The 27,590-nt window shown below is 52.2% G+C and overlaps 1 protein-coding gene and 1 non-coding gene across 2 annotated transcripts in view; one reads left to right on the top strand and one right to left on the bottom strand.

Annotated features, from left to right (window-relative positions):
• Positions 1-6,084: 6,084 nt before the first annotated feature.
• LOC110554721 (kinesin-like protein KIF19) overlaps positions 6,085-27,590 on the bottom strand; it is a 49,212-nt gene continuing 27,706 nt past the window's right edge. The window contains exons 12-20 of the mRNA XM_060367851.1: positions 27,261-27,468; positions 22,794-23,064; positions 19,896-20,017; positions 13,963-14,090; positions 12,165-12,273; positions 11,724-12,056; positions 10,115-10,265; positions 8,299-8,406; positions 6,085-6,221 (exon numbers count right to left, since the gene is read on the bottom strand). Of these exons, the coding sequence (XP_060223834.1) occupies positions 6,121-6,221; positions 8,299-8,406; positions 10,115-10,265; positions 11,724-12,056; positions 12,165-12,273; positions 13,963-14,090; positions 19,896-20,017; positions 22,794-23,064; positions 27,261-27,468 (1,531 nt within the window). The 3' untranslated portion in view covers positions 6,085-6,120. The remainder of the gene's footprint in view (positions 6,222-8,298; positions 8,407-10,114; positions 10,266-11,723; positions 12,057-12,164; positions 12,274-13,962; positions 14,091-19,895; positions 20,018-22,793; positions 23,065-27,260; positions 27,469-27,590) is intronic.
• Positions 17,534-17,665, top strand: LOC132648146 (small nucleolar RNA SNORA17). The gene has a single exon (XR_009586530.1). It is a non-coding gene; the product is annotated as a small nucleolar RNA SNORA17 (small nucleolar RNA).

Raw genomic sequence — 27,590 nt, 5'->3', positions numbered from 1 at the left:
AGAACTAGCAAGCGGGACTACGCCCGTTCTTAATGGGCCTGCGCACTCCTCTCTTCCCCCAGCCCTCGCCAGCCAGTGCCATGTGGCACCTTATTTACGGCCAGAGATTGGTCCCACCCACCGCCCACCGGGAGTCCCGCCCCTTCCATAGCAGCCAATCCGAGGCGAGGGCGTGGCTGATCTCACGGGGCGTTGCCAGTCTCGCATTTGAACTTGCAGCGTGTGGACCGAGCAAGCTGACAATCTTGGCAGAGTTAATGGGGCTTAAGAGAGGCCGCGCAGGTAAAGCGCTTAGTGAGTGCCAGGCATGCTGGTGCAGGCTTATCACCCTAGCTACTTAGGGGACTGGGGCAGTAGGATGGGGAGTTCCAGGCTAGCCCTACTGAAAGAGATCCTGTCTCAAAAACCTAACAAGGTATGCGGAGAGTGTTGCCTCACAAATGTAAGAACTTGTCTGTGTTCGGATCCCGACAGCCCACGTTCATGAGCCTGGCTCCGTGGTGCCTGCCTGTAATGCCAGCAATGGCAAGATGAAGGGCAGAGACAGGCGGTTCCTGGAGCTTGCTGACTGGCTGCCTCGCCCGCTCTAGACAGTGAAGTTTCAGACTTTTCAGAGACTGTCTCAAACAAAAGTTGGAAGGTACCTGAGGTTTTCCTCTGCCCTCCACACACCGCACGTGACGTGTGCACATGACAGTCACACATGCATACACCTGCAAAACAAAGCAAGCAAGGTGGCCACACCTGGAATCCTAGCCCTGAGCAGCCTTCTCAGAGCAGGAGGCTCTCCGCCCCAGCAGATGCTCCCACAGCCCAGGATAGAGGCTCTTTCCGTAGCATCTGACTCAGGGTCTTATATTTCCATGATGGATGATCCCATCTTACTGCTAGGATTCAAAACTTACAGCACGTGACCTGCCCAGGCTCCTGTGACTGTGTCACACATCCAGGCTCCACTGCAGACAGCTTTGTACCCAGGGTCCTGGAGGCCAGAAGCCAGGAATGGAGGTACCAAGCAGGCTGGTTCTTGCAGAGAGCTCTGCAAAGACCATCTTCCAGGCCTTCTCTTTGTTTTCCTTCTGTGTGCTTCAGCCTGGGCCCAGATTCCCGTTTTTATAAGGGCACAGCCAGACAGGATTAGGACGACCCCCATGACCTCATTTTATTACCACTGTACTGGCTGACTGTACAGTCTCCAAATAAGGTCACCTCTGAGGCACTGGGAGCTAGAGAGCCAACATCTCTTTCCTTTGGAATTCAATCTGTAAGTTCCAAGGCTGGGGGGTGTAGCTCAGTGGATGTGGCCCAGCCCTGGGTTCCATCCCTATCAATGCATAAGCAAGGCGTGATGGCATTCATCTGCAACTCCAGCATTCAGGAACTGAGGGGAAGAGGATCAGAAGTTCAAGATCGTCTTTGGATACACAGGGAGCTTGAAGGTAGCTTGGGCTACATGAGACAGCATAATTATCATATGTAAGTATTTTGGAGGAGGGCAGGGTCTCTCTATATTACTACAGCTGCCCTGGAACCAGGATGGCCTAAAATTCACAGAGATCCACCTGCCGATGCCTCTGCGTCAAGTGCTAGGATTAAAGGCATGCACCACTATGCCTGGCCAAAATAAACCATTGCATTCTGTTTAGGCAGGTGCTGTGGCACTCACCCGAAATCCCAGCACTTGGGCAGTGGAGGCAGACTGCAAGTCAGAGGTCAGCTGCGCTACGTAAGTGTTGTTTTCTAGAACATAGCTGCTGGAAAAGCCTAAGCCAATGTAAACACAACTCCAGATTCAAGGGAAGGGTCAAAGCAACTGGGTGGCCCCCAATGTGGGTGGAAGTGGAGGGTTGCGCTTCCCCTTCTACTTCCTCTTTGAGAGGCTATCTGGCAGTACCTTATAAAACATACTCCCTCCTGGGCTATGAAGATGGCCCAGTGGGGATCAGAATGCCTGCTGAGAAAGCGTGGGATCTGAGCTTGAACCCCCAGCAGCCTTGTAAAAGGCCTGGCCGGGCCCCCTGCATGCCCACATCTCAGCACTGAGGAGAGGGCGAGCAGAAGAAACAGGAAGACTGATGGGACTTGCTGGCCAGCAGCCTAGCTCCAGGCTCAGATGGAGACCCCTCTCTCAAGGGACTGAGACCGTGTGATCGAGCAGGGCACGCCAGACCTTTACCTGTGCACGCACTGGCACACGTACACACTGACGCTGTTCAAGTTTGCTTTCTGCCGCTGTGATTAACAATGACCAGAAGCAATTTGGCAGTGGGGGAGGAGGGAGTCCCAGGTTATAGGCTAAAGTCCATCACCTAGGGACATCAAGGCAGGGGCATGAAGGCAGGAACTGAAGCAGAACAATGGAGGAACGTACTGGCTTGCTTCCCCTGGCTTGCTCAGCTTCCTTTCTGTTGAGACCCAGGCCCCCTGTGCCAGTAGTGCCAGCACCCACACCAGGCTGGGCCCATCCATAATCAAACAACAATCAAGACAGTGCCCCCAAAGGTGTTCCTACAGGCCAATCTGATGAGGGTCATTTCTCAACTGAGCTTCCCTCTTCCCAAGTGTGTCTAAGGGCGTGTCGAGTGCCATAAACTATGGCAGACACATGCACATGCACACACACTTCCTGATGACCCCACAAACCTTCTCCGAAGCATCTGCCTAAGGAAAGTCCGTAAATGAACACCCTCATGCTTTTGGCCACAGGTTACCCAAAACCAGTTTCCATAATCTGATGATAACACTTTCCTAAGAAGTAGGTGGCTCAAACTGGAAACAACCAGAAATTTCTGTTTCTTTTAAATTGATTATTGAATCAGTTATTGCATTTGTGTGTGTGTGTGTGTGTTGTGCTATGGAAGTAGAGGACACTTGGAAGGAGTTGGCTTCTCCACAGTGTAGATTTTAGCCATCAGACTGAGGTACTCAGGCTTGGTAGCAAGTGCCTTTAACCCTCAGTCATCTCAGTGGATCCTGAAATCGTTAGTTTATTTTCTGCTCACTTCTCCTCTATTTATATTCTGTTATCATTTCATTACAAACCCACTTCCTGTAGCAACGACATGCAGAAACAGTCTTACTCTATAAAGTAGGTATATGGTATCCAGACATTTACAGACAAAGAGACAACAGTTCAAAGAACATGGCTAACTGAAGGCACACACCCCTGTAAGTGACATGCCCTGGAGGTTCCATGATACAGATTGCTATGTGTATGTGTGTCTGTGTGTATGTGTGTATCTTTGGAGGAGGGTATTTTGTTTCAGTGCTGTGGATGAATGGTTCTGAGCTAGGACATAGCTAGTAATGTTCCACCACTGAACCACACCCCAGCCCCTCACTGGGAGATTCTAGGCAGGTGCTTTACCACTGAGCCACACCCCAGCCCCTCACTGGGGGATTCTAGACAGGGGCTCTACCACTGAGCCACACCCCAGCCCCTCACTGGGGGATTCTAGGCAGGTGCTCTACCACTGAGCCACACCCCAGCCCCTCACTGGGGGACTCTAGGCAGGGACTCTACCACTAAGCCACACCCCAGCCCCTCACTGGGGGACTCTAGGCAGGGGCTCTACCACTAAGCCACACCCCAGCCCCTCACTGGGGGACTCTAGGCAGGGGCTCTACCACTAAGCATACCCTCGCTCCATGTCATGTCATTTTCCTAGAATCCAAGATCTTTCATGTAGGTGGTCCTTCCAGGCTATTCTGGCCTCATTCAAAGGCTTTGGGCTCCCTGGGACCCAGAGTATGTCTTAGACAGAAGACAAGTGCCTTACTGGTTTCATAACCAGAGTTGCAACAGAGAATAAACAAAAGTAACTGTGGCTCTTACAAGAATGAACCAGAAAATATCAGTTAGCAGTAAAGAGGCTACAGGGAGGTTCTGACACACCCTGGGCCCCAGATTTCAGAAAAGAAATGAAACCATCACTGGGCCCGATGGCACACACCTGTAATCCCAGCACTCAGGGAACCAGAGGAAGGCGGCTCCCTGTGAGTTCCAGGCCAGTCTGGTCTACAGAGTGAGTCCAGGTCAGCCAAGGCTACACAGAGAAACCCTGTCTGGGGAAAAAAAAGGATAGATAGATAGATAGATAGATAGATAGATAGATAGATAGAAGCCACCACCAGGCTTCATTTGTTTATTTGTTCTTTTATTAGTTTTTTTTTTTTGTTTTTTTTTTTTTTTTTTTTAAGACAGAAGCCCCCCAAGCAGCTTGAGAAGTCCAAATGGCGATGGCTTCAAGGAAGCCCTGAGCTGTCTTCCCTGGCAGCAGGTACCACTGCGGGTGCTGGAGGGATGAGCCCAGCATCCAGCTGCAGCGTCTGCCCAACACTTCTGCGCTGGGTACGCACAAGCCCGAGACCTAGTAGCTCCTAGCCAGTGAAGAGGCTGCCACACCTCTGCCTCCCGACCCTACGGAGGCAAGGCCACAGGCCGCCCAGCCCCGTCTCTCAACACGTAAAGGGAGGTGCCCTATTCTGCGTTCCATTGCTGTGATAAACACCAGGCCGAAAGCAGCTTGGGGGTTATTTTAGCTTGGAGCTGTCGGTCCGTCACAGAGGGAAGCCAAGGCAGGAACTCAACTGAGCAGGAGCAGAGGCAGAAGCAGCTACCATCGAGGAAAGCTACTTACTGCCTCGATCTCCTGGCTTGTCCAGCCAGATCACTGTGCCTCCAGCCCCTTTACCCCTCAAACCCACATCTCAAAAATCAAACACAAAGCCAGGCAGTGATGGCACACGCCTGTGATCCCAGCACTCGGGGAGGCAGGGGCAGGTGGATCTCTGTGAGGAGAGCCTGGTCTACAAAGCGAGTCTAGGACAGCCAAGGCTACACAGAGAAACCTTATTTGAAAAAGAAAGAAAGAAGGAAGGAAAGGAAGGAAGGAAGGAAGGAAGGAAGGAAGGAAGGAAAGAAGGAGAAAGAAAGAAAAAGAAAGAAAGAAACAAAGAAGAAAGGAAGGAAGTAAGGAAGAAAGAAAGAAAGAAAGACAAGGCAATGACAATGTCTTATCAAATATGGAACTCAGGGTTTTTTTTAAATTATTTTATTTATTTTCTGTGCTGTGGTGTTTTATGTGCATGTATGCCTGTGTGACAGTTCCGGGTCCCCTGGAACTGCAGTTATAGACAGGGGGCTGCTTTGTGGGTGCTGGGAATTGAACCCAGGTCCTCTGGAAGAGCAACTGGTGCTCTTAACAGCTGAGCCATCTCTCCAGCCCCAGAACTCAGTTTTGTGCCCTATTTTTCCCCAGGTTTATTGTTGCTGTTGTTGTGTTTTGTTTTCAAGACAGCAGCCTTGAGAATGTGGCAGGTGTTAAGGCACTGCCTAGCATGCCAGAGGTCCTGAGTTGTATTCCTAGCACTACAAAAAACCAGGTGTGGTGGCTCAGGCCTACAATCTCAGAAATTGAGGGAGGAAGGCAGGAGGATCAAGATTTCAAGGTCATCCTCAGCTACATTGCAAGTTCAAGGCCAGACTGAACTTGCCTCAAACAAACAAACAGACCCAAATTCCTAGGCTCCTTTGGTCTACCCCATTCAGGTGTCCAGGAAAAGCAGAGCACATGCTCCTTGCTAGCCCCAGCTGTCCTCTCTTGCCTCTCCTTAGCAGCTCACTTCTCAGCATGGCTGGGGAATTAGGAAGCTTGTGGGAGCTTGGCGGGAAAACCAGGGACCAGGAAAACACTACCCTGTCCTCCATGGTGCTGGCTTCCCCGGGTGACCACTCGCAGAGTGTTGAGAGGTTGGCAGCAAGGAAGACACATTCTCCCACTCTGGTGAGGCTGCTCAGGCCTCCCCTGGGGACCTGTGTGAGCCATGGGCTGCCGTCAACAGAATCCGGGTCCAGGGAACGGCCCCAGGGACATTCATAATGACCCAAGAAAGGCCCAAGGTCAACGTGGGATCTTGGCAGGTCCTTAGCCATGTGGGGTGAGCCCAGTGTCCTGTACCACTCACTCTCCATCTCTGGTCCAGTGTTGGGCTCCACCAGACTCTCGGCCTTGCAGGCGGCTGTCTCCTGCCACCATCCAGACTCTCAGCCTTGCAGGCGGCTGTCTCCTGCCACCATCCAGACTCTCGGCCTTGCAGGTGGCTGTCTTCTGCCGCCATCTACTTAGGTCGCCTTGGCCTCTTGGCACTGCCACCCTGGAGCTTGGAGGCATTGTTGGGGGGCAGTGGGCTGTGACGCCTCCCTCTGCTCTCTGTAGACCCTGGGGTAGATGGGAGACTGTAGTCTGTGGCCAGGACAACCCAGATGAAGTCAACACTCACAGAGCCTGGACTCTCCACACACATGCTCTCACGCACTTGCTCACGCGCACATACACATTTGGGACACACAGCTGACTTCACCAATACCAGAGCCCTCTTCCAGCTATCATGTGTGACCCTGAAAGCTTTCCTCATCAACCTGCAGGCTGATGTGTCTTCCTGTGCTCCAAGGTCACTCGGGACCCTCTTTGATAACATGTAAGCAGCTCTGGCCAAATGCAACAAGGATGGAGACCTGTGTGGACCTTCCCTGTCCCCCATACTCAAAGATACTATTAAACAGGCTGTCGCCAAGCATGCTTGGCTGACCAGTCAGCACCTGGAAGACCCCTTCCCCCAGAGTCCTTTAATCCCCCAACACACACACACACACACACACACACACACACACACACACAGCAGCAGCAGCAGCAGTAGCAGCAGCAGGAAGGACCTCCCACTTCCCCCTAACCCTCAAAATCCTGGTAGTCCAACAGCCCAGGAATGTTGGCTTGGTTGTCAGGTGGCTCAGGGGGTGACAATATAGCACTGTGATGCCAGAGGAAGCTTGCTATCCCCAGGAGGGAATTAGGGTGGCTCTGGCTTCTCTGTTTGAGATGGCGATGGCATGGACACGGACGCTAACACAGCCAACCTCATAGCTGGGGTTTACTAATGCCCAGGAAGTCAGAGTCACTCTCGGTTCAAGTTAAAAACACAGGTGAGGCCGGATGGGAAGGAAGAGGAGGGACATGCTGTGACCCCCGGGTCTACCGCCAGGCCTGCCGTCCTCCTGCAGAGTGGGTGCTTCCTGTCGTGTGAGGGGCTCCAGCTGGGATCTTTCTCAGTTAAGCAAACCACAGCAGAGTTGGCTTGGAGGGAATAAGCCGGGGTGAGCTGGGGGTGAGCCGGGGTGGGATGAAGTGACCCAGGATTGTTGTCCCGTATACTGCGGGGACCATCGTGAGTTCCAGGCCAGCCTGGTCTACATAGCGACTATATACGTGCCTGGGGAAGGTGCTATCCTTGGTCATAGACTGGGCTAAAGTTATGCAGAAATAACAATATTTGCATGTGTGATGTGTGTGCTGGTGTGTGCGGATGTGTCTGCCTGACAGTAAACATTTGTGTAGAGGTCAGAGAGCACTCAGAGAGCTCAGATGTTGTTCCCTGGGCCCTAGGCTGGCTGGGTGGTGAGCCCTGGGGATCTCCCATCTCTGCCCTCGCACACACCACCACGCTGGGCTTTTTTCGTGTGGATTTCAGGAGTTCTGTCTCAGGTCTCCATACTTGCAAGGCAAGCACAGGCAGAGCTGGCTGTTCCCCAGCCCCAGGAAGAATACTTTCCAAAAGAACCTGGGCCATCCGTATGCAGTGGGTCCGGAGTGGACGCATGTCGGTGCCTTGGTGCCCCCTCACCAGGACAGAGTCCTGTTGCTCATTGGTGGCGCTGAGCAGGATGCCTGTTCTACCAGCATCCCATTGCCAGCTACACCCCCTAAAACCCTGCGGCCTGCTGACTTCCTCCTTGACTCATCCACCCTCTCCTGCCCACCTTGACTCTTGACCCTCTGCCTCCAGCCAGGCACTCAGGACTAGACATCTCACTCAAAGTGAGGGGAACTGTTTGAGAGGGCCCTTTAACCTCCCCTCAGCACATGATCCTTCTGTGTGAGCCTCCTGAGTGCTCCATCAATGATGCCAAGGAAATATTGCTAGGACAAGGACAGCCTGGAGAGCCACCTGATCCCCAATGTCTCCTCCCAACCAGCCCAACGAGCTGGGCCAGGGAGACAGAGAGCTCAGCTTCCAGTCCTGGCTGCCCACTCACCACCAGGGTCACCTTGACCCCCTGTCTTCCAAGAGCATTGCTACCCCCTGGATGGGCTAAGTATATAGTTTACGAGTGACGGAGGCCTGGAGAGTGGGAGACCGCCGCCCCTTCCTGATTCTCCCCCAGAGGGAACCCAAGTGTCCAAGATGCCAGCGGGGTGGGGATGGGGTCAGGGGGCACAGGGTCAGAGTACAGCCACTGACCTCGGATGTCACGTGGCAGGAGGGGAGGCCGGCCTGGGGCCACGTTGCTCTGCCACGTGGCGCTGGGGAAGGTGAGGCTGACCTCTGGCACATGAAGCGTGTTTCCATCTGAAGGAGACATGGGCAACGGGAAGTGTTATTCATACCTACCAAGCCTGGAGACCAAATGAAGAAGTGGGAAAGAGATGAGGCTCCTTCCTCAATATCGTCTTTTGGCTCCACAAGAGGCTGAGGGAGAATGGAGGATGGGGCGGGAAGAGGACAAGGAGGACTAGGAAGAGAAAGATGTCCATTTGGAGAAATTAGGTCGCTAAGTAGTCTGGCTTGGCTTCAAACTCTCAGTACCCCCTACCACAGCCTCCCAAGAGTTGGCAGAATAGGAATGCAGTCGCTTGCTGTGGAGACAGGGTCTTACTGTGTAGCCCAGGCTGGCCTACTCATGATCCTTCTTTGGGAGCCTCCTGTGTGCTGGGATCACAGGCTCAGAGTTTAATTGTTGAAGGAGCACTGAGCATGCGTGTGAATGTGGGTTTGCATGGGTGCGGAAGACAGAGATCAATACTGATGTCTTCCTCCATCACCGAGGTCCTTTGTTGTCTGCTTTTGAGACAGGATCCTCAGTAAGTAGCCATGGCTGACCTGAAACTCACTAGACCAGGCTGGGCTCTGAGCTCAGAGACATCTGCCGGCCACTGCCTGGGACTGAAGGTGTGCCCCGCTACTCACAGCCTTCTTGCTTTTTGAGACTTGCTCTCTCCCTGAACCCGAGCTCTCGGCTCTGGCTAGATTCGTGTCTCAGCCCCTGTGACTGGGGCTGCAGGTGCACATTGCAGCGCTGGGCTTCTCCATGCCTGCTCAAGCCTGTGTGGCACTTTTAAACTGATTGTGATCACAGGAATCCACATAACTAAACAGGACAGTGATGCCTGCAATCCCAGACCTCAGGAAGCTGAGGCAGGAAGAGGGCAATCATAAGAACAATTTAGGCTACCTAGCAAAACATTTGTCAAAACAAAATAAATAAATAAATAAAAAGTTTGCAGCCAGGCATGATGGTGCATGCCTTTAGTCCCAGCACTCTGGAGGCAGACGCAGGTGGATCTCTGTGAGTTTGAGTTCAAGTATAGCCTGGTCTACAAAGCAAGTTTCAGGCCAGCTAGGGAGATCCTGTCTAAACAAAACAGAACAAAACAAAACAAAACAAAAGATTTTCTGTTTTATTTAAGTCAGGGTCTCACATAGACCAGGCTAGCTTCAAAGTCACTTTGTAGCTAAGGATAACCTTAAGCCTCTGATCTGTCTCCACCTACCAAGTACTGAGAAAACCACCCTCTGTGGTGGTGGGAATGGAACCTAGGGCTCCATGCGAGGCAAACACTACCAACTCAAATCCACCCCAACCGGCTTACATCTAGACAGATAAGAACTCAGCATCCAGATATGAGGAGATGGTCAAAGGGACCTTGGCTTTCCAGGTCTCTGGCCCATCCACCCAACAGTCAATTAAGCAAAATAAGAAAAGCAAAAGCTGGCCAGGCGCACACCTGTGATCCCAGCACTCAAGGGACCCAGAGGCAGGCAGATCTCTGTGAGTTTGAGGCCAGCCTGGTCTACAGAGTGGAGTCCAGGCCACACAGAGAAACCCTGTCTTGAAAAACCGAAAAAAAAAAAGAAAGGAAAAAAGATAGAAAGAAAAACAAAAGCCAAAACTCACTGAAAAAGCACAGACAATGGGTGACAGCCCAGACTGTCTCCAGTCTTTAGCTTGGATGGCTTGAGATACAGAAAACATTATTTGTCTTTCTTTGACCTGTACCTGCGTGACAGCTAAGGCTGGGTTTCATCTTGGAGGACACAGGGACAGCAGGGAAAAGGCTCTTCCCTGGCGGCTTTGGTGGCTGGAGGTGTGCTGAGGACAGCTGGCTCTCAGATGGGTGTTCCATAGAGGGCTGATGTTTCTCCATCGTCTGCAGTTTGGAAAAGGTATAAGAAAGGACAGAGTGTGAGGATGCTGAGGTCATTTCTATTAACACCTACTGTGTGCCAGCGTAGCAGAATTGCTGAACCCGCCGAGTATATGAGCAAGTGATGGATAAATCTGACTCCTCCTCCTTTCCCTTACAGAGAATGATGGTTTGAATAGGGATGCCCTTCTTAGACTCATGTGTTTGAATGCTTGGCCCATAGGGAATGGGCTTGTTGGAGTGGGTGTGGCCTTGTTGGAGTGGGTGTGGCCTTGTTGGAGGAAGTGTGTCACTGTGGGGGCGGGCTTTGAAGTCTCTTATGCTCAAGCTAAGGCCAGCGTGTGGCACACAGTCTCCTTCTGCTGCCTATGGACCAAGATGTAGAACTCTCAGCTCCTTCTCCTGCACCATGACTGCTTGCATACTGCCATGCTCTCTGCCATGATGAAATGGTCAAAACCTCTGAAACTGTAAGCCAGCCCCAATTAAATGTTTGCCTCTATAAGAGTTGTCCTGGCCGTGGTGTCTCTTCACAGCAATAGAAACCCTAAGGGGCTGGAGAGATGGTTCATCGGTAAAAGGTACTGATTGCTCTTGCAGAGGACCAGAATCAAATCCCAGCACCCCCATGGCAGCTCACAACTGTCTGCAACTCCAAGATCTGACACCCTCACACACACATACAGGCAAAACACCAATGCCCAAAGGAAGGAGGGAAGGAAGGAAGGAAGGAAGGAAAAAAGAGGAAGGGAGGAAGGAAAGAAGGAAGAAAGGATGAAGGAAGCCCTAACTAAGACGGCTTTCAGGAGTGCGTGACACATGGTTAGTCCTCCCTTCTTTGCGTGAGTGGGCTTTATCCAATCAGGTGAAGGCCTGAGTGGGACAGTAAAGCAGATACACCCCTAGTAAGAGAATCACCCCCCCATTTTTCAACTGGGACATTGGGTTCTTCCTGTCTTCATGACTAAAAGCAGAAGCTCTCTTCTCTCTCTCTCTCTCTCTCTCTCTCTCTCTCTCTCTCTCTCTCCTGCTACCTCCCTTCCTTTATATTGAACAAATCAGCTGATCACTTGCTTTTTTCTTTCTTGATTTTCAGTTTTGTGTTTTGGATGCAGGGTCCTGATGTGTAGCCCAGGCTGGCCTCAAAGAAAAAAAAAAAAAAAAAGAAAGGAAAGAAAGAAGGAAGGAAGGTACTTAATACTGACTTGGTACGTGAAAATTCTCAGGTCACAGACCTAAATTTCTAGGGTTATAACTGCACAAAATGCAAGTGGACACTGTGCTTTGGGTCATGTGCTGGCCCAGGCCCTGGAGAGGATTGGTTTGGGGTGGGCACTTTTCTTCTACCTCAACTACAGGGACCCCAAACACGTGTGGCAGTGTGAGTGTCCCTTTGCCCTCCCTGCCCTCACCTTCTGCGGTACCAGCCACACCCCAGCAACCTGACAGACATCTCCGTACCTGTTGCAGGCTCCAGGTGAGTGAGGGTGACCGCTTCCTCCCTGCCTTCCTCTCCAGAGAGTGGTCCCTGCTGGGGCTGGGCTGGGGCCACCTCCAGTCTGCAGGGCTGGGGTCCCTGGAGTCCAGGCAGCTGCCCTCTTTGTCGTACACCTTGTAGCGTCGGTTGGCTGCTATGAGAGTGATGCTCTTGGTTCCCAGGGCCATCTCCTTGAGGGCCTGGGCACTCAGAGGGGGGCTGCTCATTTCTCCTGCTGCCTGTGCGGTTCTCAGCTCCAAGCCAGCTGTGGGCTGCAGCCTGGAGCCCCGGCTCTTTGTGCCTAGAGCATTCGGCTTCTGAGAAAGAAGAGCACAGGGAACCCTCAGTCATAGTGGGACCCCAGAAGCCCTTCCCATGCAGTCTAGCTGGGAAGGGACCTCCCTGTAGCCAGACCCCATACCAACCTCAAGCATGGGAGGCGTTAGCAGGATGCGGAGGGCCGGTGGAGGGAGAAGAGAGCCTTGCTTTCCAAGCCTCCGCAAGGGTGTGCTTTTTGAAGACCTGTTCCCATCACTGTGGGTGAAACAGGAGGCATTCTGGAGCCCCAGGTCCTTTGTCACAGCCTGGGCACTAGGATCCTGCTTCGGCTGCTGTTCCAGCCCAGAACACTGTGGTCCTCGCATTGGGCAAGATGCTAGCCTCAGCTCTGTGGCTGTGGCTGGGACCATGCTGCCTCATCTACACCGCTTGCCAGCTCTGGGTAACCAGGGGGCAGCACAGGTTTGTAGAGTGCTGGGCCCTGCCCTCGCTATAAGGGGGAGATGCCCAGCTATGCTGTTCAGTCTTGGTTATGAAGTTAATGGGACGTAGAATGACTATGGAAATGACTCTCTAGGCGTGTCTGTGAAGGGTTGTCTAGACTGGGTTAACTGAGGTAGGAACACCCACCTAAACCTGAATGATACCATCCAGTGGGGAGTCCTGGATGAAAACAGGAGAAAGTGAGCTGGGCCCCAGCATTCACCTCTCTGCTTCTCAACCATGGAAGCCATGACTTCTCCACCATAATGAAGGGCACCCTCAAACTGTGGCTCAGCAGGAACTCCTACCTAGAATCCCCCAGTGAGGGACCAGGATCATGTATCCATGACAGGGCACTTGTCTAGAGTCCTCCAGTGAAACACTGAAGCCTGGCCGGCTTCAGTCCCTAATTACTGCAAGGGGGAAAAGGCTGTGGCTACATCCTATTAGTACCGTGTTCCCCAGCAAGCACAAAGCCCTAGGCTACACTGGCGTAAACTGGACATGGAGATGCATGCCGATAATCTTAGCACTGGGGAAGCGGAGGCAGGGAGATTACAAGTTCAAGATCACCCTCAGCCACACAATAAGCTTAAGCCCAGCCTAGGCTACATGAGACCCTGTCTCAAAAGAATAAATAAATAAATAAATAAAAGATGTTAAAGGCTGAGCAGATAGTGCAGGCCTTTGATCCCAGCACTTGGGAGGCAGAGGCAGACAGCTCTCTGAGTTAAAGGATAGCCTGGTCTACAAAGCTAGTTCTAGGACAGCCAGGGCTACACAGAAAAACCCTATAAAAAAAATTAAAAGATGTTGAAGGCCGAGCAGATGGCTCAAGCCTTTAATCCCAGTACTTGGGAGGTACAGACAGATAGATCTCTGAGTTCAAGGAGAGCCTGGTCTACAGAGCTAGTTCTAGGACAGCCAGGGCTACACAGAAAAACCCTGTCAGAAAAAAAAAAAAAAAAAAAAGATGTTGAAGACACTGCCACAGCATGTGAGGACATAGCAAGAAGGCAGCCATCTTCCACCCTCAACAGGTCCCCTCGTGCCTCTGGCAGACTGACTTTGGAGCTCCAGCCTCCACAACTGTGAGACATGAAGGTCAGAGGACAACACCAATTAATTGCCACTCTCCAGGCACTGTTCACCTGACTTTTTTGAAATGGAGCCTGGAACTCGCCAAGCAGGTGAGGCTGCCTCCACCTCCTCAGCGCGGGGTGACAATGTGCACATGCCTCTTCCCCACTTATTTTCTGCAGGTCAAGGTACTTGAGAGGCAAGCCCTTCCCCCACTGATCTACCTCGCTCATTTAAGACACGCTCAAGGAGGAGGATATGAGACAGATCCTGGAGGAGGGGCCTGGGCTCCAAGGCCCCTGCTTATGTGTCCCTGAGGACTACGGCCCAGGCCCCACCCAGGACCTGTCTCCTTGGCTCTTGCCCAGGTTCCCTGCCCACCTGTCTCTCTCTAGGAGCATCTGAGGCAGCTCAAGCGTGGTACCCCACAGGAGGTCCCTCCTGTCAGCCAGAGGTTCTGCACTGGTCCCCTCAGGTGGCGGGGGTGACACGGTCATGATGGGGCCGTCCTGGAAGGAGAGGAGAAGAGTCAGGACCTCGGGCACAGGACACAGTGTCACCGAGCTGAAGGTCTCTAAGGGACCACGGGAAAGCTGGTGTACCTCCTTCACCAGGCCTCAGAGGAAGCCGTGAGCCAGGGACCACCAGCCCACTCTGCTTAACCTGTTTCTGTCATGGGCAGAGGGAGCCCCTTTCTCATTCACAGGGTGCTCCTAGAACAGCCACACTGCTGACTACAGTATGACAGTGTCCCAGGAGCTAGAGAGGAAGAGGAGAGACTGTTCAGTAAGCAGAGAAGTTTGATTTGTGAGAAAGATGAGGCTCTAGAAGATGTAAATGGCTCCACAGTGGTGTGATTTGTTTATTGTCATGGAAATCCTTTAATCCCAGCTCTCGGGGAGGCAGAGCCAGGGGAATCTCTGTGAATCTGAGGCAATCTTGGTCTATGCAGTGAGTTCCAGACAAGCTTAGGCTACATTACTGAGAGCCCATCTCAAGACTGAGAAGATTAGAAATAGTCAGACTATGAGGTCCTCAGCTCACTCCTCATGGCTGCCCCTAAAAACAATGACACACACACACACACACACACACACACACACACACACACACAGAGATGGGAGATCTGTGATGGTTGCTTTGAGTCGCTGGCCAGACAGAGTTTACAATCACCTGGAAAGACAGTATCAACTGAGGGTCTATCTGATGAGGCGGGCCTTGGGGATTGCCTTGATTACCCTAATGGATGTGGGAAGACACAGTTCTGAAATGGGCAGCGCCGTTCCCTAGGCTTGGGCCCTGGACTGTGAGCAGGAGCAAGTGAACTGAGTACCGGAGCAGAGTGCGTTCCCATTTCACTCTTGATCGTAGCTGTGACTAGTTCAAGCTTCTGCCTTAGCGATGGACCACATCCTGGAACAGCCCCCAACAAACCCTTCCTCCCTTGCAAGTGCGCACGCTCCAGCATTTTATCACGGCAACAGAGATGAAATCAGGGCAGCCGCAGGAGGAGGAGCAAGAAGAAGAGAAGGGAGAAGGGGATGGGATGTAAAGTTGACTCAGCCGGTAAAGCGCTTGCCTGAAAGCCCAGGACTTGAGTGATCTCCAGAAACCATGTTTAAAAGAAAGCAGGCAAAGCAGCTAGGGAGATGGCTCGGTAGACAGCTTTCGCCACGAATGCGTGAGGACCTGAGTTTGGCTTGCCACCACCTACATAACACCGAGTGAGTGTGATGGCACACGTATAGTCCCAGTGCTGGGAGGCAGAAGCCGGAGATGCCCAGCGCTCGCTGGCTACCTAGCCTTGCTCTCATGTCAAGCCTGGGTTCATGACTGACATAGACAAAGTGGAGACCAAACAAGGAAACACCCAGTGTCAGCCTGCAACCTCCACACACACACTCCTGTGTACTGTGTGTCTGTACACCCGCACATACGTGTGTACTCGCTTACATGTGAACACACATTCACACGTGCATGCAGATCACACATCGGTACACATGAAGAAAAAAAAAGATGGGAAAAGAAAAAAATGCCAGGCAGGGTGCCTCACACCTGCAATCCCAGCTCTGGAGAGGTGGGAACACGTGGGACCCTGTGGCTCACTGGCCAGGCCTCACACGCTTAAACACATACATTATACACACCAAAAAAGGAAAACCAATGCTGCAGGTCCAGCTGGTGGCTTAGCAAGGCCTGTCCATGAGTCTTGAGCAACCCATGAGGTATGACATTGACACCCACAGACACTGAGAAAGCAGCACACCTGTCACCAGCAAGGGCCAAAACGTGTGACACCACGAGAACGGGGCTAAAGGCTCACTGCGGTAAGTGTGTCGATGGTCTCCTCCCACGGGTCCACTTAGCCACACTGGTGAGAGCCTCAGAGGCTGCTCCCGCACACAGAGCATCTGCTTGAAGTTGACGGCAGAGATGCCCAGGGGTGGGTGAGGAAACCCTGTGCTGTGAGACGCTGCTGCGCGCCGAGAACCAGAGCCCAGACCCCAGTGTACCGAGCAAAGAATTTCACCACACTCGGCGTGGTCTCCGTGTGCCAAAGATGGTCCTTCCAAAAAAACAGTGGGGCTGGAGATGGGGCGCAATGGTAGAGCCATGCACAAGGCTCTGAGTTTCATCCTCAGCATTCTGAGTTACACACATGCACACACACATATACGAACGAACACACACATGCATGCACACACTTATAGAAAAAGACCGGCAGGCACTGCCATCTCCCAGAAGTAAAGGTGAGCGGGACACACTTAGTGCCTCAGGCTCAGGGTTCTCTGCCCACTGTATGTAATCCTCCTCATGAGGAGACACCAGTCCAGCCCCCAGTAAGGGATATTCTGCTACTGTAGCCCAGTAGCACCCCCAAGTGTCAGGCATGGGAGGCAGAGAAGTTACAGACCCTTCCAGATTGAAGAGATTGGGATGTGGTGGCTAAAGAAAACAGATCTCGTGATGGACTGCAGATTGGAAAAGACATGGGCACAAACCCAGACATGTGGACATGGAGTGTAGGGGCTGGAGAAGTGGCTAATGGTTGAGAGCACTTGCTGCTCTTACAGAGCACCGAGTCTGCTTCACAGCTGCCATATCTGGCAGCTCACAGTCCTTACCAACACTGGGGTCACACACACACACGTAAAAAATAAACCTAAACAACAACAAAACCCACTGGGGATTAGGTTCATGGCAAAGTGCCTGCCTAGAATCCCCCAGTGAGGGGCTGGGTGTGGCTCAGTGGTAGAGCCCCTGCCTAGAATCCCCCAGTGAGGGGCTGGGGTGTGGCTCAGTGGTCACCTGCCTAGAATCCCCCAGTGAGGGGCTGGGGTGTGGCTCAGTGGTCACCTGCCTAGAATCCCTCAGTGAGGGGCTGGGGTGTGGCTCAGTGATGGAATGCTTATTTAGTATCACAAGACCTTGGGTTTCATCTCCAGCATCACAAAGCAACAAGAACAACAAACTGATCCCTCGTTGCCGGGACCAATGGAAAGGGAGGAAAAACCAGCAGAGCTTCAGGATGTCTTGGGCAAGTACATTCCCTGCTGTGGCCCTACAGTGGTCAATACTTGTCTTACCTGCTGGTGCAAACACACCAAATTAGGAACCAAGAGTGAACTGAAATGTAAACTCTGCCCTGTGGGGACAGTGATAGACTGATACAGGCCCACTGATGGCTGCAGGCAGACCCTCTCTGGAGGGGGATGCTGATAATGGGGGAGTTGTAGACTAAGGTAGGGGCTGATGGGAACGCTAATGTGACACGAGTTTAAGACTGCTGTGAAATATTAGAGCCAGGCCTAACTGCCCACACGTGCAATCCCAGCACTTGGGAGATTGAGGCAGGAGGGGTGAAAGTTCCAGGCCAGCCTGTGCTATCTAACAAGACCCTGTCTTAATCCTCTGTCCCCAAAACAATCCATTAAGAAAAAAAAAAAAAGATCCTGTGCCTTGATTCATTGCATGTTCGGCTGCTGTTTCCCACATGTGTCAGGAGGCGGCAGAGAGGAGAGAGGCTCTGTCTATGGCCGTTGTACTGACCTATGAACATCTGAATGATTACTAGCCTAACATTCCCTGAAAAAGTGAGCCTGAGATGACCACCAGTCCAGCACCAGGTAGGCCCAGATAGTCTCCCAGGATGGGGAGCAAGCCAGAGACTGGAAGAACCCCTATGTGGGACCACGGGCCCCTGGTTGGGAATGAGCCTGAGACAGACGAGTGAGCCCACTCACCCACCAGACCAGCTCTAACCCTAACCCTAGCTGGGTACCCTGAAGGCCTTGGGAAGCCTTGGAAGAAAGGGGGGCAGGTCGTGCCTGGTGCCATAATGCATGAGCAGGGCAGAGCACTCTTGAGACCACTCCTGAGATGGCCCCAGACACTCAGAGGCCCCAGGCACCACAATGAGGAGCAAGCAAGTGCTGGAGAAATGGAAGAGGAAGAGAAACAGAAGGATATGGACGCAATGAAGAGAGGCAGAAGTGGAGACCTGAGGATAGTGAGGAACAGCCTGATGTGAGTAGGTAGTGATGCCACCTGGGAGCAGGGTGGAGCCCTGGCCTGTGCTGCCACCAGGGGCCATGTCTGGGTCCGTGGCCCTTAGCAGCAGGGGTCTGATACCAGGCCAGGCGATGTCCCTGGCCTGGGCTGCCACCCAGGGATATGGCAGTGTCTGAGGGCTGTGCTGGACTGGTCTCACCCTCTCCTGAGCTTTGTGGGATAGCTTGCTCTAGGGTCATAAAAGCAGGAGAGCTGGCTCCGCCCTTAGCCAACTGCAGGGCTTGGGAGGGCGGCCCACACATCACAAGAGTTGTGGGATAGGAGCGTGGGAGAGCTGTCCCTCCTACTCATCTCCCGTGCTGTGGTGTGGAGGAGGGGGAGATCCCTCATCAAGTTTGGCAGGCAGGAAACCTGGCCCTGAGGTCATGAGGACGGGAGAGCTGGCCCTGCCCCTCACCAGCTGAGCTGCTTGGGAGAGTAGACGGTGCACCTTGCCTGGGCAGCACAGTAGCACTGATCCCGGCGATGCGGTTGAACTGACACCAAGGGTGTGAGCTCGGGAGACCTGGCCTCACCACTTGTCTGTCACATGGTGACATGGGTAAGGTAAAGATGCCCCCCACCTCACCCCTTGCCACCTACAGCAGGCAGGAGAGCAGGCCCTGCCTCTGCTGTGTGGTGGCACAGATGAGGGAGAGACACGCTCCTCTCCTTCCTCATCCTCACCATCTTTGACAAATGGAAGAGCTGACCCTGGATCATGAAAGTAGAAGAATTGGTCACGTCCCTCATTGGCGGCCCTACACCTCACCTAGGCAGCAGCGTAGAGCTGGCCCTGGTTGGGAGGGAGTTGGTGGTGAGTCAGCTCCAAGGGGAGAGTGTGAGAGCGAGGGAGCCAGCTGGCTGACCAGCTCAGGTACCTCTCAGGCCCAGATCCAGGGTTTGATTTGACCCATCCCAACATCCACCCCATCCCTGAACTGCTGGAGAGCATGAAGGGGCCAGTCCTACAGATCCAAGGCTGCAGGATCTTCGTGACACAGGGCAACAGCAGGATCTCTGAGAGGAGTCCAGTGAGTTCCAGTATTGATAGAGCAGCAGAAGACAGGGGCCTCATACCAGACCGAAGAGTCATTGCAACGAACATTTACAAGGAAAGAAGTGTGGACAGAAGGGAATTTGTGGGACACACTGTGACACACTACAGCTTCCACAACAACAATTATTTTTTCTCTGTCAGTGGGGAGGTTGCAAGGGAGGAAGGCAGGTACGAAGGGGAGGGGGAGATGAGTGGGATAGGGGCACATGCTGTGAGACTCACAAAGAACCAACAAAAAGTTAATGGAACAGAAGCAGGCTTTGCGTGTTTTACTCACAAAGAGACAGGGGCTCTCACGGAACGTGGGACTCATCAATTCAGCAAGAATGGCCGCTCACTAAGTCCCAGGGATCCACCTGTTTCTGCCTCTCCAGCACTGAGGCAGAGTGTCCTGCCTCACTCAGCTCTTTTTAAGCGTATCCAGGGGCTTGGGTCCTCATGCTTGCACAGTAAGCACTGTACCGACTACCCGTCTCCCAGCCCATCTCCTCAGCCTGGACCCTGTTTGCTTATGCCTGAAGCTCAGTACTCACTCTACCTGGAACCAAATCTGGATCCCTGGTATGTGGCTGTAAGGATACATCCCTAGTTCCCTTCTCTGTTTCCTTGCTGTCCAACAGACAAGCACAGGCTGGCCTAGATCAGAGCACGCTGGCATGTAGCTGACCATGGCCTCAGCCAGCGGTGGGCAGAGGGGACTCACTTGGAGTGAGCTGGACATCACTGAGAGCTGCAGCAGCAGGTGGTCCAGCGTGCCCTCGCCCAGCTCCCGGGAGTACAGTCGGTACTGCTGCTCCAGAGGCTCCGGGGCGGAAATGCCGTAGTCTGAGGAAGCAAAGAGAGGCGCCATCAGAATGTGCTAGAACACACCACCTCAGGCCATGTGCCAAAAAGGCAAGGTTCGTCCTGAACTGTTTAAAGGGAAAGGGCTTCCTAAAAAGAGCTTTTCTGCTCCAGTACGCTGTCTCTTATATTTCCGTTTATTTTAACTTATTTTTGACACAGGGTCTCATGTTGCTCACACTGGTCTTGAACTCACTATGTAGCTGGGGATAACCTTAAACCTCTGATCTTCCTGCCTGCACCTGCCAAGTGCTGGGATCACAGGTGTGAGCCAGCATACTTGGTTTACACAATGATGGGAATGAAATCCAGAGGCTCATGAATGATCAGCAAGCACCAACTGGCCCAGCCTGTTTGCTTGTTTGTTTGTTTGTTTGTTTGTGACAGGATTTCTCTGAATGGCCTTTGTTGTCCTGGAACTTCCCAGCCCTATTTTAACTTCTTCTTTTTCTTTTTTTTCTTCTTCTTCATAGTTTGTTTTGTTTTTTGAGACAGGGTCTCTCTGTGTAGCCCTGGCTGTCCTGGAACTCGATCTGTAGACCAGGCTGGCCTTGAACTCAGAGAAACACCTGCTTCTGTCTCCACAGTCTATTTATATTTCTTTTTTTTTAAATTCTTTATTAATTATACTTTATTCACTTTGTATCCCCCTGTGGTTCCCTCCCTCCTCCCATCCCAATCCCTCCCTATTTCAATTTCTTATGATGATTTGTATGTGTGTGTGATATTGAAAATGGAACTCAGGGTCTTTTGGTGGATGGGTGGGCAGGGTCTCACTGTGCAGTCCTGGCTGGCTCAGAACATGCTGTGTAGACCAGGGTCACCTTGAACTCACAGAGATCTATAGGCCTCTGCCTCCTGAGTGCTAGGATTAAAAACATATACCCATATACTTGGTAAACTCAATGTTTCAAACATACTAAGCAAACACTCTACCACTGAGCTGCTACATCCCAGATGAAGTTTAAATTTTTTTTCTGTTGTGCTGAAATGTTCTTTTCAATCATAACATAATAGTATTGGGCTGGACATGCTGAGCGCTTGCCTGGCATTGGTGATGCCCTGGGTTCCATATCCAGCATTGCTAAAACAGGAAAGGAGGGAAAGGGAGAGAGAAAAGACCGATAATGATTCTTAAGTATAAATAAAATTTTATCTAGAAGTAAAAGGCCAACCCCTGGTACATATATCCAAGAGAACTAGAAAAAAAAAAAAGCGTAATGCAGAAAACCGAACATGGCCAGGCAGTGGCAGAGTCCTTTAGTCCTAGAACTTGGGAGGCAGAGACAGACTGATCTGAGTTTGAGGCTAGACTGGTCGTGTATGGAGCAAGTGCCAGAACAGCCAAGGGTACACAGAGAAAGAAAGAAAAGAGAGAGAGAGGAAGGAAGGAAGGAAGGAAGGAAGGAAGGAAGGAAGGAAGGAAGGAAGGAAGGAAGGACAAAGAAATAAACAAACCGAAAAAAAGACAACATGAGTGCTCTCGGAAGCGTCCTTCACGACAGTCACAGACGGGAACCGCCCCAGCAGATGAGCTTATAGACGTAGGCTGTCAGTGTGGCGAAACAGAACTCAGCTGTGAAAAACAATGGCCTTGTAGTGTCTGCTGCGCCATGAATGAGCCTGAAAAGATGTTACGCTAAGTGAAAGAAATCAGCCATAGTGTGTATGATTGCACTCACGGGAGATATCCTAAACAGGTAAAAGCCCAGAGTCAGGAAGACAGCTGGGGGCCCTGCTCTTGAGAGAGACCTGAGTATTGGAGGACAGCCTGAATTACACAGTAAGACCCAGTCTCAGAGAAAAGGATGGAAAGGTGGTGGCACGGGTACAGGCTTGGTGCTCAAGCGTAGGGAGCTGAGCTCGGCCCCTAGTACACACATAAAAGAGCAGAACATGGCGGTGTGTGGCGTAAGCCCAGCCATGTGCGGACAGAGACAGGAGGGTGCCTGGGCTTGCTGGCCAGCCAGTCAGCCTACTCAGCCCCTCCAGCTTCATATGAGACCCTGTCTCAAAACACAAGGTGGCACATGGTACAAGAAGACACCTGGATATTGACCTCTGAACTCCACACATGCACACATATGCATGTGTGCGCACATATGAACACATGGACATGCAAACAAATCAAAGAAGACGGAGCTGGGCATGGCGGTCCATACCTTTAATCCCAGCACTCAGGAAAAAGAGGTTGGCAGTTCTCTGTGACGTTAAAGCCAGCCTGGTCTACATAGGTAGTCCCAGGCCAGCCAGGGCTACGTGGTGAGACTGTCTCAAACTACAGAAACAAAAGAACTGGAGGGGGGGGGGACACTGTGGTGGCTGAGGCAGGAGAGTGGGAGTTTGAAGAGCCTGAATCAAGCAATGCGATGCTGGGAAGGAAGGAGAGAATAAAGAGAAGAGGGAGGGAAAGAGAGGGAGGGGAGGGGGAAGGGAAAGGAGCGGGAAGGGGAGAAGAGGGGAGAAACTAAGTGGGTGCAGGGCGCCACCCACAGCAATCAGGATGTTGGTAGACTGGTGTTTGTGCTTTACTCTTGGGGACTGTCCTATGTTTGCAGAGATTTTTATCTACGGTGCTGGGAATGTTGCTCTGGACTTCAGGCTTGCTGCATAGGCACTCTACCAATGAGCTGTGTCCCCAAGCCCTTCCATCTCAGAGAAACACTTCACTGACTGAGCCACTTCCCCAGCCCTCGGCCTCTGGGTTCGCTTTCTAGAACGCAGTATCAATTGACGCCACACTCAGAGCTGGCCTCACCCTGCATCAGCTGCCGCTGCCCCTGGATGACCCGCCGGCACAGCAGCCGGTGCTGGTGGTAGCGCTGGATCACGAAGTCCTTCTGGCCCAGCAGGTTCTTGCGGCACAGGTTGTCAGCCTGCAGCTCTGTGTTCTCTACCTCCAGCTCGTGGGCCCTGCACAGCAGCTGCAGCACCTCCCGCTGGTCCTTGTTGGTCACCTGCCTGGGCAGCAGTTTCTCCATCTGTGAGGCCTTCTTCTTGGCATGGGCCAGACGCTGCTCTAGCCCGGCCTGAGGGAGACAAGGGGAGCTCAGGGCAGGCACTGACACCGGTTAGTTATCCTCATGAGACATGTGGCAATCAGCCCTAGTGATGGATGAGCCACGGTGAGGGCTGTACTGATGAGGTCCATTTGACAGGACCTAGGAGACACATGTGAGCAATAATATGAACTAAGTAGCCTTTGGCCATGCCCAGGAGGGATTATGTTGATTGAGTTGTCTGAGGTGGGAAAACTCACCCCTAAATGTGGACCACACCATTCCCTGGACTGAATAAAAAGGAGAAAGAGAGCTGAGCACTAGCATCCATCTGCCTCTGCTTCCTGACTGTGGATATGTGACCTCCTGCCTCCATGTCTTCCCATCATGATGGATGTGGACCCTTAGACCGTGAGCCAAATAAACCTTTCTTTCCATAAGTGGCTATTGTCTGGCATTTGTCCCAGCAATGAGGAAAGTAGCTTAGCCCCATCTCTGGGACTAACCACATCTTCTGCTTTCAAAATTCTGCTGTTTTAACCTACGTATGGAGCCTTGTTGACCCTGGAGGGACCAAGCCAGCTTCTGGATATGGCAAGCAACTCACCCGAGAGCTTGTTTTTCAAGTGCAAATCCATCTGTGCAGAGCCCACTCCTCAGAGAGAGAGAGCTAACCTCTCAGCTGCCCTAATCACCCTGAGCAAATGCCAGGCAGCCAGGGCAGAGCTGGGGCACTGGAACTCCCCGAGGGTCAAAACAGAGTGCAACGAATGCACTCCTCTGAACCCTAGTCTGTGTAGCCCCGACCTGCAGCAAGCAGCCACCCTGCAGCAAGCAGTGGCCCTTCCGAAGGATCCCTGATAAAGGCAAGGACAAAGTATGTATAGACACAGAACCTTCCCAGAGCTGGCTCTGTCTCTGCAGGAGGCTATCTGAGCCTGTGGTCACCTCTGCTGCTTTAGCGCTCTGCTTTGGCTCAAAACTCAAGTGTGCAGGAATTCTGCTATAGTCTCTGAGCCATGTAATACAGGAGATCTGGGGCTGAGAGATGGCCCAGCCGTTACTGCTCTTACAGAGGACGTAAGTTCTGTCCCCAGCACCCATACCGGCTGAATCACAACTACCTGTTACTCTAGCTCCCTAGGATCCGATGCCCTCTTCTGGTCACCTCAGAAACTGGCACTCAGATATACACATTCCCCCCCCATTTATATATATGTATATATGTGTATATATATATACACACACACATAAATAAAAATTTTAAAAATTTTGGTACATAAAATGAAATAGGAGCTTGGTAGACGGGATGTTGGCAACTTTATAGAAAGTGCAGCCTTCCCGCAGGCTACCCCTCCTGAAAATCCCCTAACAAACTCATTTCATTCCTCAAGCAGAACTTGAGTGAATCTTTCTTCTCTCCTTCCCCCTCCTCTTCTCCCCCTCCTTCTTTTTACCCAGAGTCTCACATAGCCCAGGCTGGCCTCAGACTCACTATGTAGCTAAGGATGACCTTGAACTCCCGATTCTCCTGCCTCCAGGGTGCTGGAATCACAGGTATGCACCACCAGGAGTCCAGTTGCTGCGATGCTGGAGATGGAACCTGGGGCTTTGTGCAGACCGGACCAGAGCTCTACCAACTGAAGCCATCCCCAGCCCTGAGATAAGTCGCAGGCTCTGATGCTGCTCCGGTTTGGGGACAACTGTCAACTTCCTATCTCCCCAGAGAGGCAAGCCGGTGATAAGCCTTTCAACACGGCAGATCTGCCCCCTTCCTGCAGAAACCACAGTGGAGGCTCTTGGCCACCTTCCCCACCATTTCTCCTATCTCCCGAACCCGCCTGGTCCTCTGTGGGGCTGTGTGTGGGGTGGATGGCAGGCCCCTCCTACTGGGAACTGTGAGTGGCAAAGTGCCTTTCCACACCAGGAAACAGCCTCACCTCCCACTACAGTGTGGGCCACACTCTGGGTCCTGATTCCCTCAAGCAGCACGTGAGGGGATGCAAGGAGCGCTCAGGCCCAGGATGTCTGCCGCAGGCTTCCTGAACTGCTCACCTGTATAAAACCAGCTTCCCCCTGGTTCTGTCCACCCACCAGGCAAGCCCCAGCTCTGGACACAGCTATGGATATACGCTTGTTTCCATATGTATCTGACACACAAGGGTGTGTGTGTGTGTGTGTGTGTGTGTGTGTGTGTGTACATGCACACACATGCACTTGAAGCCAGCCACACCTATAAAACAGCTTCCAAACTGGGCGCAGTAGCACAGGCCTATAATCCCAGCACTCAGCAAGGCAGAGACAGGTGGATTTCTGTGAGTTCCAGGCCGGCCTGGTCTACAAAGCGAGTCCAGGATAGCCAAGGCTACACAGAGAAACCCTGTCTCGAAAAAACCAAAAGCCAAAACAAAAACAAACCCAAACAAAACAAAACGGCCCCCCAGCAACTTGTGTCCCTTCATCCTAGGATGAGCTCAGGTGACTCAGCAAAAAGGTTATCACACCACTCAACCAACTCTCCAAGGCCCCCAGAGAATCACGTGGGGCGCAGGCCGCCCTGCACGCACAGTCTTGGTCCCCAAGGAATGGGCAGATAACAATGAAGAGATGTGTCCTTTGTTAACTTATCCTTCCCACAATAAATAGAGAAGTGGAGGATCAGCCAGGAAGTTGTAGTCACTGCAGATTAATCAAAAGGGGGGTTAACAAAGCTGACACAAGCCAAGAAGCTCCTTAGAATCAATGGTGTGGAAATTGATGAGAAAGAGAAAATGTTAATTTGTCAGTGAGCTGGCAGAGACGCAGAGGAACAATTTGGCTTGTTTTTCCTTCTGATGATCTGGAATTGATTGCATTCCTTTCCTCCCAATTCCCGTCCAAGCAGCCTCCCTAAAATTTTTCCCAATTCCTTTCTATCAAGCCTCCCTCAGCAACCCCTGAAAACCTCCGAACTCCCCTCCATCCAGCCTCCCCTCTGTTCTCCCCAACTCTACTGGGACTGCCCTGAAGCTCTCTCCCGTTTCCCTCCACGCAGCCTCTTGAGTTCCCCTCACCTCCCTAGCTGAACAAATGGTCCCTACCTGCCTACTGTGAATGAAGCCTCCTCTCCAGGCCCCTGACTGACAGGCCGGCCACTGCCAGCTCTGTCCCATGCTGATATCTAAATTTCCCCTTGAGGTTCACACCGTTTAGTTGATGCACATCACCGATTCAGACAGGATGAATCTATCTTATTTTTTAAGTTGTTGTGGTGGGTGACGGTGCTCGCCTTTAAACCCTGCACTTGGGAGGCAGACGCAGGTGGATCTCTGAGTTGGAGGCCAGCCTGGTCTATAGGATAAGTTCCAGGACAGCCAGCATTACACAGAAAAACCCTGTCTTGAAAAAACAAAAACCAAACAAAGCTGTGAAAACCTAATCACTGATTTGAAGTGAGGTGCCGTGAGCCTAGACTGCTGTGGCTGGTGTGCTAACACGAAGGGCCTCTTGCTTTGGTTACATAGCTGTGAAGAGAACTTAAAAGCCTCCTGCTTTCAACAACTGCACATTGCTGGACAATTTTCCCACTTTCTGGAGACACACCCACCAGCATTTAACTAATGAGCCAGTTCCTGGCATCGCTGGCTTTTCCCCAAAGCTTCCTCAAGGAAGAGTTTTGTAATTTTCTTAAACTGAGTTTACTCACTAACTGGCTATTATACAAACAGCTCATATAAAGAGCCATCTCTTTTTTTCCCCCCAAAGACAGTGCCTCGTACTTTCAGGCTGACCAAGGTTGACCTTGAACTTCTGGGGATTTTTTGTTTTGTTTTGTTTTTTGTTTTTCAAGGCAGGGATTCTCTATGTAGCCCTGGCTGTCCTGGAACTCAGTCTATAGGCCAGGCTGGCCTTGAACTCACAGATACTTGCCTGCTTGTGCATCCCAAGTTCTGGGATAAAAGGTTTGTGCCACCACCAGGCCAGATCTTTGCTTCTGATCCTCCTGCCTCTATTTCTCCTGTTGCTGGGATTCCAGGTGTCCGGCACCACACCTGGTGCTGGGGATGGACATCTGGACTTCCTAAGCAAACCCCGAGTGGCTGTGCTCCATCCCAGCACCAGACAGTGTCTGAGCCCAAGACTCAGCGGCCACGAGCACATAGCTAGCTGTGTCTTACGGGACGAGCAGGGACTCTCCAAGGTTGCCTGGCTCAGATATAAGCTCCATTCCCGTCCCTCTCCCTCACCTTGAGGGCTGCTGTTTTCCGCTGCTCAGCCAACAGCAGGTTCACCTCCTCTCTGGCCAGAGCCACCTCCGGGGGCTCTGAAGCCTCAGCCTCCTCTCTGTCAGCATCCACTGGCTCCTCGTCCTTCTCACCGTCAGCGTCCCCTGGCTCCTCCTCCTTCTCACCGCTGACCACGTTAGTGTGGTGATGGGCCTTTTCCCGTTCCCAGCTGCAGCCAGGACACAGGTATCTGGGGTCAATTGTGCCTTAGCTGAGAGTTCTGCATCTCACGCCCAGCGCTCTCCAGGCCTGCTAGCCTCCCCACAGGCATGGGATAGTGATGGAGAGGAA

Source organism: Meriones unguiculatus, chromosome 15, assembly GCF_030254825.1.
Source record: "Meriones unguiculatus strain TT.TT164.6M chromosome 15, Bangor_MerUng_6.1, whole genome shotgun sequence".
Taxonomy (NCBI): domain Eukaryota; kingdom Metazoa; phylum Chordata; class Mammalia; order Rodentia; family Muridae; genus Meriones; species Meriones unguiculatus.
The sequence above is the reverse complement of the archived record's forward strand: the minus strand, read 5'-3'. Positions and strand labels throughout refer to the sequence as shown.